Source organism: Brachyhypopomus gauderio, unplaced genomic scaffold (genome assembly GCF_052324685.1).
Source record: "Brachyhypopomus gauderio isolate BG-103 unplaced genomic scaffold, BGAUD_0.2 sc57, whole genome shotgun sequence".
In the NCBI taxonomy this organism is placed as follows: domain Eukaryota; kingdom Metazoa; phylum Chordata; class Actinopteri; order Gymnotiformes; family Hypopomidae; genus Brachyhypopomus; species Brachyhypopomus gauderio.
In genome coordinates this window covers 2,533,382-2,542,426 of record NW_027506880.1, presented here as the reverse complement: position 1 = coordinate 2,542,426, position 9,045 = coordinate 2,533,382, and the positions used below count along the sequence as shown (strand labels likewise).

At 39.4% G+C, this 9,045-nt stretch overlaps 2 protein-coding genes across 2 annotated transcripts; both read right to left on the bottom strand.

Annotated features, from left to right (window-relative positions):
- Positions 1-515: 515 nt before the first annotated feature.
- gdf2 (growth differentiation factor 2) lies at positions 516-4,187 on the bottom strand. The gene is made up of 2 exons (XM_076987842.1): positions 2,861-4,187; positions 516-2,558 (listed from the first exon to the last, which is right to left on the bottom strand). The coding sequence occupies exons 1-2, from the start codon at positions 3,174-3,176 to the stop codon at positions 1,669-1,671; spliced, it is 1,206 nt and encodes a 401-aa protein (XP_076843957.1). The 5' UTR covers positions 3,177-4,187; the 3' UTR covers positions 516-1,668.
- A 194-nt stretch (positions 4,188-4,381) lies between these two features.
- On the bottom strand, positions 4,382-7,580 carry gdf10b (growth differentiation factor 10b). The gene is made up of 3 exons (XM_076987841.1): positions 7,019-7,580; positions 5,470-6,341; positions 4,382-5,117 (listed from the first exon to the last, which is right to left on the bottom strand). Exons 1-3 carry the CDS (start codon positions 7,251-7,253, stop codon positions 4,926-4,928), a joined length of 1,299 nt encoding a protein of 432 aa, XP_076843956.1. The 5' UTR covers positions 7,254-7,580; the 3' UTR covers positions 4,382-4,925.
- Between the last annotated feature and the right edge of the window lie 1,465 nt (positions 7,581-9,045).

Genomic DNA, 9,045 nt, shown 5'->3' with positions numbered 1-9,045 from the left:
TAATGGGGTTAATGGTAATACTCTTAACCCTGCCTGATCTTTTATTCTCTGCTCTTTTGCAGTGCTGTCTGCTGGTTTGTGTGGCCAGTGAGAACAAGAAAAGAGCAAGAAAAGACATGCTGATTCCAGATAACCATGTGTGCCTTTTTTGTTTTAAGAGCAGGTGACATCATACTAACAGTGCTAGTTTTCTTTCATTGCAACTAAAAGCTTACCTGGAAGAGTCCAGCAGTTATATAAAAGAACCAAGAACCATATAAAATAAACAGAATTATTATACAAACTATGTATATATTTATTGTAACAAAATACTATTGATATATAAAGTCAAGTTTAAGATGTTGCTTAACACAAAAAACAATTTAAAAATGAACATGTTATATGTGAGTCTCAGAAGCAATGTTAATGACAAAAAACTTTGAGACTTTTATTTGTTTACTTTTATTATTAAAATGATTTTAATATGTTCAATTACATAAATACATATGTTTAAATACATAGTTTAAATACCGCATAACCCTATGATGATATATGTGAGATGCTTTGCTTTCCACACCAAGGTCAAATTTAGTTCAGCTCACACACCTCCATATCTCCATGCAGTTGTCATATGTTGGGAAGAATCCAGCTTCGTCACCAGGGGGCGCACTATCTATACATTATAGCGATTAACCGTTAAGTTCATGACACTTTCTCTCCATGTGCCTCAATACATTAATGTTGCAAAGAACGTGTGAAAAATACTGCACACGTAATAAAATGAATACACACTAACATTGGTCATATGAAAATATATAGCCAATATTCTACCTAGCAAAAAGCTAATGTATAAGATATGCATGTATTGTCTATTCACATTTTTCTCACCAAGAAATTTGGATAAATAAAGATAAATAAATCAACATTTGTTGATGAATACTTCAATTCAACTCTGTGTTGAACAGAGATGGGCAGTATTGTAATTACATGTAAAATGTTTTAAATTAGATTTTGAGCATTTGGTATTTGTAAAAAAAAAAAAAAGTAAACGTGCCGTATTTGTCAATTGTGATTTTTACACCGCAATCGAAATTTGTCCTCTGCTTTTAACCCATCTGTGCAGTTAGAACACACACACACACACACTAATGATTACTAGGGGGCTGTGGATCACACGTGCCCAGAGCGGTGGGCAGCCCTAGCCTGGCGCCCGGGGAGCAGTTGGGGTTAGGTGCCTTGCTCAAGGGCACCTCAGTCACATTTGTATTGAACTGGAATGAAAAATAATATCAAGATACTTTTGATATCAATCCATTTGTATTTAAAATACTAAATATATAAACATGCATTGATACATGGTTTATAGTTCTAATGATTCTGTTCTAAAACCTTCTGAGTCCAAACCTAAAATGGCTGATACTAACCGTATTTTCAGTTATCACACAATTGTTTTACTTGTGCATTGAATGTAAAAAACAACAATGTATTTTGCTGTAATCAAATTAAAAATCAGTGTTTCACTATTTATTTTTATTTATCTGTTAAGGATGAATTTGTAATTCGTATCAATGGCACTGAATACAAGCATTCTGGCTGTACTGTTTTGACAAGCTGCCATATACAACCATTATGTTTTTTTAATTATTAAATAGGAGCTATTGTGGGAAGGGCAGGATGTATCGCCTCTCATTACCTGCAACCACACTTAGCCACCTTCATCTCCTCATAAAAGTGTCTCACGGTGATGATGCCGTTCTCTTGGTACATGACAGTTAAGGGGTCCAGCTTTGTTGGAACACAACATGCTTTGTTTGCCTTTTTGGGGTTGCTCAGGTTCACCAGGGTTTGGATGATTGCATGTTTGGATGGGCTGACATCATCTGTTAGGGGGTAATCACACACCCCTTTGCATTCATAGGCTTCGTACTCAGGTGGTGCCACAAACCACTGGTCCCATCCAATATCCTTGAAATTCACCCTCAGCGAGGTTCTTTGGCAGAAGTTCTTCTGTGTGTTCCTCCTCTTCCTGGAATGCAGGTCCAGCTCTTCCTCACTGTCATAGTCCTCCGTAGGACCTGTCCTCAACAAAAACGTCTCCTCTTCATGGGAGATAATTTCCTTTAACTCATTCTTGGCTTTCGACTTCCTGCTCTCAAGGTCATCCGAAAAGACGATAAGAACAGGAGAGGTGTCATCTTCCAAATTCAGGCTAATGTCATAAAACCCTCCTTTTGATGACCCACAGCCCCAACTTTCTATCTCAACCTCGAGCTCACCTGCTCCGTACCTTGACTGAAGCCATTTTAGGACTGCACCTGTAACTTTGAAGGCTTCCCAAGTGCTTCCTGTGTTATTCATGTCCTTTCTGTCCAGGAAGAGTCGTCTCTTTGGGTTCTGTATCTGTTCTACATCAAAAATGTAAATGGAAGTGAAAATGTCTTCACAGGCTGTCTGCCCTCTGTCCAACAGTACAAAGAGCCGCAGTTGCACCATGGTGATTTCCTCATAGTTAGGGATGGAGACATTGAATTGCAGCCTGTGTTTAGTTTTGTTGACGCTAACAAAGGACTGGGTTGCTTCTGCAAACAAAAGAGGAAAGATTTTTCCAGTTTCAGTTTAATTTAACCAATTCTAATTGATTCTGTTTTCAAAGTGTAAGGAACTAAGAAATGTGTGTTAGTGAGGTGAGAGAATGTAAAACTGTGAATAAATTGACTGTGAATAAATTGGAGATGGATGGAGACACTGGCCTAAGTAACTTTTTTTCAAGTCAGTACCATAATGATTTTAAGATTTTAAGACTTTTAGAATCAAAGTTAGCTTGTTTTCTCCCAAATGCACTTCATGGTGTGTGCTTAAGATGCTACTGAAGTGGCCTTACCTTGTATGATGAAACTTCGAATGACATTGGAGCGTGGAACAGAAGACTTGTCCGAAGCATATTTGTTATACAGCTCCATCATAAAAGGAGAAGGCTGAACTTTCCTCTGTTCCTGTGGAACCGCTGACAAGTTCAGCATCTTCAGAAGGTCTTCCTTCATGGAGCCCACAAAGCCCTCCAACCTGGACCCCAAGCTGTTCTCATCCTCCAGGTCATCCATGCTTTCCTGCTTACTAACCTTACGTATTGATTTCCCCTCACTAGAACTAGCCACCCAGAGGCATAGGTGAAGCAGCAAACACTGAAATCCCTGCATTGTGTTATGGTCTCTCACAATATTATGTGACTGTTCCACGTTTTGGTTGAGATTGGGATTCTGAGAGCACTCAGTTCACTCCCATACACTAGAGTAAACAGCACACACTGTCGACAACCAAAATAGTAGCTTGACTATTCTTATCGGGGCCATTGATGTCAGGCTTCAAGCTTTGTTATCATTAGGGCGCTTGCAGTTAATGAAGTTTCTGTAAACAGTTGACTGACTGTGGGGGCTAATGAGTGAGACTCTGAGAATGCAAGGGCACCCAAGAATGTGCATCTTTCTGCGGGGTGGGGTCAGATTTTTAGGCTGTTAGCTGTAGACTCTAGGATTTGAACCTTAGCAAGTTCTCCGTGGTGACCTTTACACTGCAGGGCACGTTCATATTGACAGAAAAAGAAAAAAAATTACTGAGGCTCAAGTTGTAATTACATTAATATCAAATTGATAAAAAATAAATGTTGTGAATATTGAGATTTTTTTCCCTGTTTGGTTGATTTCACGGTTGGGGTTAACAGTAGGGTCAGTGGGTTTAAGGACATTGGCCCATGCACTGTCACTCTGCTTTGTGGTTTGTCTCTCAAACAACTCATTAGGTTTTGACTAGGAGAGGAATGCTGCAGTGGGGACGTCCAAATGTAGGAACTGCACCAATAAACTGAACTGGTCACAGTGAAACACACTGCTGCAGTGGAACACAGGACACTCCACAGGACACACTGTACTTTTCTTATAATGGTACAGCATGTATGGGATGAGGAAAATACTCTTTATTTGTATTAGGCTACTGTTAAACGAGAATTAGAAATGGAAGATAAAAATCTATGGAGTTCATGATATTTAGCTTACTTTTGGTCTGACAAACTGCTGCCTTTGGCCCTTCAGTGTCTTTTAAGAGGCAAAAGCAAATACTAGAACATTGTACTAGAGCGGCTGGGGCTTTCACAAAAGAAAAGGTGAACGTGTTCTGCCTGCTGGAGGACTAGCTCTGAAGAGTTCATGGAAAATGCTGTAGGGGGCAGCAAAGCTTCATGAGCTTGGTAATTCATGAACTCCAGGTAATCTGAACGTGTTGAATGTGTTTACCATTAGACCCAGCCCTTGGTATATCTGTTATCTTTGCATTCAGTTTTTAATGATCTCTTAACTATCTATAATATTTTGCCAAATAAAAACTTGCAAAATGTTGGGTTATTTACATGTATTCATTTGAATATTGCTTTTCATTCTATAACAATATTAGAGAAACAGATTAAGATGCTAAATAATGTTTGATTTACAACCTTTAACAGATATTTCCTGCTTCTAATCAGACACTGCTGCAATTCCTATATGTTTTTGGACTACAGGAACACATTGTAGTCCAAAACTATTTGCTATACAATTTTAAACTATTACGAAATTGTATAGCATATTATAGTGTTGTCTGTTATTAAACTCATTTCCAATAGGAGTTTGGAGGAGTACTCAACTGTTGAGCATACTACACGACTTTATACAACACGATAAAAACACAGGCTGTGGTCTCTCATCCGAAGCTTCATTAAAGTTTGAGGTTCTGAGGTCTTGATGGAGGGTGCTGAGTGTGACATTAAGTGCTGCATTCCACGATCCTTCCAGACTGAATTATGTCTCTGAATTATGTCTCTGAAACCATGCAGCTGACTGCATATCTTGTCTTTATGCCTTAGGCCTGCATTTCCATCCTCTCTTGGACAAAATCTATATGGGCCTGTCTTAAGTGCCTTATCGACAAGCACAGGTTTCCACAGCCATGCTGGGGTAGACTTTCAGCACCATGTTCCTGCTGGTGTCCAGAAACAGCACAGCCAATGGACTCATCTTGTCAGCAACACAGCATGGCTCAGGGACTCCAGGAACTATCCCCACCGCCCTCACAATGCTCTGTATGGTGGCGTGATTGGAGGGATGAACAACCTGGAGAGGCCATAGAAAGGGATAAGAGACAGGGGATTATTCACAGAGAAGAAGGTTTACTAGCATAAACCTTGAACAGGAAAAAAGAAGGAAAGTATAAGCATTGTTTCAAATGTAGGACTGTAGGACAGTAATGGTGACAGTTGTTATGTACATTTATTCCCTGCGTTTCCCACCAAGTTTTCCACTTTTGTTGAATGGTATGGATTTCTGGACAAAGGTTAAGCTCAGCTGCAGATTAAGTTACGCTAATAGTGAGAAATTTGCCTTCACTGAGGCCTACACTCAGAACCCCTGGCCACATATTTGACAGGAAATCATTATTCGCTGCATGCTTAGTCCATAGTCTGACCTTGGACATGGGAAATCCACATGTTCCTCCACAGTAGAAGGCATCAAACGCTTTTGGGGCCAGTATCCACTCACTCCAGCCTATGTCAGCAAAGTCCACTCTCAGGTAGCGTCTGGCGCACGCTCGAGGCTCACTCCACTGCTTACGCCTGGCCTTCTTCATGGTCCTCTCGTCAAAGCTCAGTTCTTGAGACCTGCTCCATTTTATCTCCTGACCCTGCCTCTCACCCTGATTCTTGGATGAGGGTTTGGCTTTCAGCGCAAAATACGTATTGTACCAAAGCTCCTTGTTTTTCAGATCGCCATGCTGGACATCAGGGAGAAGGTTATTCTGTAAGGGGTCTGTGTTTCTTCTGATCCTGGAGCTTGGGGTGGGAATAGGTGGTTTGGTTATCCTCTCCTCTCCCACAGGAAAAGGGCTGTACCTCTGCAAGCCCATGGCAATGCTGTTTGGCTCAGTGATGGCTAAGTCATTGGCATACACAAGAATGTAGGGTAAACCGTGGAGAAAGAAGTGCTCGTGCCGCCACTGGTGACGTTCGCTGATATGAAGCTCTGCAGAAATAAAGAGCTCATTTCGAGTGCGGGCCTGCTGGACAAATGAGGACACATCTATAACCTGCCAAGGCCCTTTTCTGTGTGGAGATAATGTGATATTGCCCAAATAAAAGGGGGAAGCCATGTTTTGTGATGCTCCTTGAAGAACGAGCTGAAGGTGTTGGATGCGACATGAGGATCCTCGGGCACGTCGACAGCTCCAGGGCCGCTGACGGCCATGTTGGTCAAGGAAGTGAAGGCTTGCTGATAGGATCACCTCTGACTCAGGGATGGAAGTTAGGTTGAAATAAAACAGGACCTTGTTGTTAAAGAACTCTGCAGGGAAACATTTAAAAAGTAGAAAGATGGTTTGAGGCAAAATGATCAAGCAAACCAATCAATTTAGTTTACACATAGGTTTCACAGTTCACAGGAGTTTATGGAAGAAAGTTAACTTTACAATAATACCTCCTCCAGGCAATAGACATCTGAATACCATCTCATTCCATTCCCTTGTGTGTAATTAAAGGTGAAATGTTTTTTTTTCTATGTTGTATAATGATTATATTATATTATTATAATGACTTGTTTAGTTGTGTTTTTTTCTAAATGTCACATATTTACATCATGTTAACGTCTTGAAGAAAATATATTGCTCATATTAAGTAAAACTTGAAAGAATAAACACGTCTTGCGTCAGTATCAAAGAGTATGACAAATTATGCCTGCAGATTCTATGTGCATTTATATGAGGCTTACCCTCAGCACTTGATGTCATGTTTTTCCCATAATTTTACATTGCATCCAACATTACAGCCAGCTCAAATATATTAATTTAACTCAGATTTATCTGAAAATGTTAACATCAAAACATACTTTAAGGAAAACATATAGCTAAACCATTTTTTTAATCCAGCGACAATTCACAATTAACATCTGGTTGCTGAAAATTCTGTCAAAATGTTTTTTAAATATACATTTTTAAATTTAAGTAATTTGCTATGAAATATTACCCGAGACAGCTTTGAAGCTCCTGACGGTATTTTCATCCACGTGACCGTACTTCTCTTTGCTGAATTTTTCATAAATTTTAAACATATTAATTGACATCATGTTCTGTACAGCGGTATCTGAGTTCCGATGAACCGACATCCGTGTGAGACCTTGTTTAAACGAGTCCACCGCTTTAATTTGATCGATATCCAATAGTAGAAGAACTTGTATCGCATAAATGAGGAAAAGTGCCATGTTACAGTTCCATCAGATGTTTCCAGTGAAATAGAAAAAAGTGAAGAAAATATTTTTAAAGTACCTAGGTAAGCGAATCCTTTGCGTATTATTGCTCAGTCTCGCGCGTAATGTTGTAGACGTAACTGCTTACACTTGTTTCTTCATACTACTGCAGACCAGGACGTAAAACATCTACAGCAATGACAGATGGTGACGTTCACGGCGACCAGCCAACAAGAGGATAGACCGTGTTTCTTCCCGAGACCACAATGGTAATTCAGTTAAGATCTCCTCAAATATCACTTCAGTAACGGTTACTGTAACGTTTGGCTAATAAAAAATAAAAATGAGGACTTTAAGAAGACTTTAATTTTTTGTGAGACGGTGTTTTACGCAACTTTATGGTTAGGATGAAGAAAGGTAGATTCTCCTACAAATTAGCGTGGTGAGAAAGGTCATAACATACGGAATAAAATAAGGAATAATGACCAAAGAAACATCAAAGCACCAACCGCTTACCACACGTGCTATAACGTCCTGATTCTGTGGTTTTTTTCCATCGAAGACTACAATCTTTATCCAAGGCAAACACGCAAAACTCACTGACGTTATCTGCCTTGTGACTTAGTTGGCATAAACAAACACAGAGACAAGAGAAAAACATCCATCTAACCGTGAAAGAAAAGTCAGCAGGTTAGATAAAAAAGGATAGTAAACATTTACACAGTTCAACAAACACAGTTCATAATCGTTTCTTTCTTTGACATGTTGATGACAGTCTTGTGATGACTGCTGAATGAGTCAGGGATGCTTTGCAGTAGACTCAGGATTAGTTACATGTTTTTAATCGGGAACTTGTGGTGCATCAAATCATAACTAATTACATTCAATAATGAAGAGACAGTTCTGGGTTAAGCATGGTGCTTCCACCAGCTGATCTAGTTTCCTCTGTTCTCCCATTGAGAACTTCCAGTCACTTACAGAAATGTCATTTCATTTATTTTGTTTTGCCTTACCCAGCGCTAACATGTGATTCTTAATGGCACCAAGTCTCAAAGCGAGAATGAGCTATGGTGCCAAGAGAGTTTTGTTGATGTCAGTTCTACATTTACAAATGTAAAGATTAAATGCTCTGAACCTAATTAAATTCAAAACTTATTTTATAGCACTGCTCACAACAGATGTCACAAAGCAATTTTACAGAAAGTAGCTTTACAGAGAATCCGCATCCAGTCCCCTGTGTGCAAACCAATGGTGACAGTGATGAGGAAAAACTCCAAATTAATGTGTACCATGAGACTCTAGGGTTCTATGATCCATATTACTTCAAATGCAAATGAATCCAGATACATGTGCCATAGACCAAAACAGATGCTAAAACCAGGAATACACATTCACATCTTTGTTCCATATGCTCAGTCAAGGCAACTAAAAGCATTCAGCTTGTAAAAACTAAATCTCAGGTATCTATTCCAGTGGTCATTCTTACCCAGCCTTATACAAGGCTCTGTTTATCTTGGTAAAGTAATCGTGGGGAGGAATGCGGGAATGGAAAGATGACAAGCCTGATTTTGGATTTAGATATTTACAGTAATAAATCCCTGACAAAATAAGATAAACCAGTCAGTCTTGTCTGCTTTGTCTGAAAATGACAAATATATCATATTCCTTCAGATCAGAATCTATTTGAGTTCCAAACCAAGACCATTTTGCTTCTTTCATCCCTTGTGACATTATTATATCAGTCATTTTTAGTGTGCAGGCGAGGACTTTGACCTTTTCTTCATTCTCCAGATATTTTTGCCTGGGG

Excerpts from the sequence above, each read along its gene's own strand:
- gdf2 (XM_076987842.1), bottom strand. The coding sequence starts at position 3,176 with ATGCAGGGATTTCAGTGTTTGCTGCTTCACCTATGCCTCTGGGTGGCT. Across the intron at positions 2,559-2,860 it reads TCGAAGTTTCATCATACAAG|AAGCAACCCAGTCCTTTGTT; the intron begins GTAAGGCCACTT and ends TTTTGTTTGCAG.
- gdf10b (XM_076987841.1), bottom strand. The coding sequence starts at position 7,253 with ATGGCACTTTTCCTCATTTATGCGATACAAGTTCTTCTACTATTGGAT. Across the intron at positions 6,342-7,018 it reads GAGCTTCAAAGCTGTCTCGG|AGTTCTTTAACAACAAGGTC; the intron begins GTAATATTTCAT and ends GTTTCCCTGCAG. Across the intron at positions 5,118-5,469 it reads GTGGATTTCCCATGTCCAAG|GTTGTTCATCCCTCCAATCA; the intron begins GTCAGACTATGG and ends TGGCCTCTCCAG.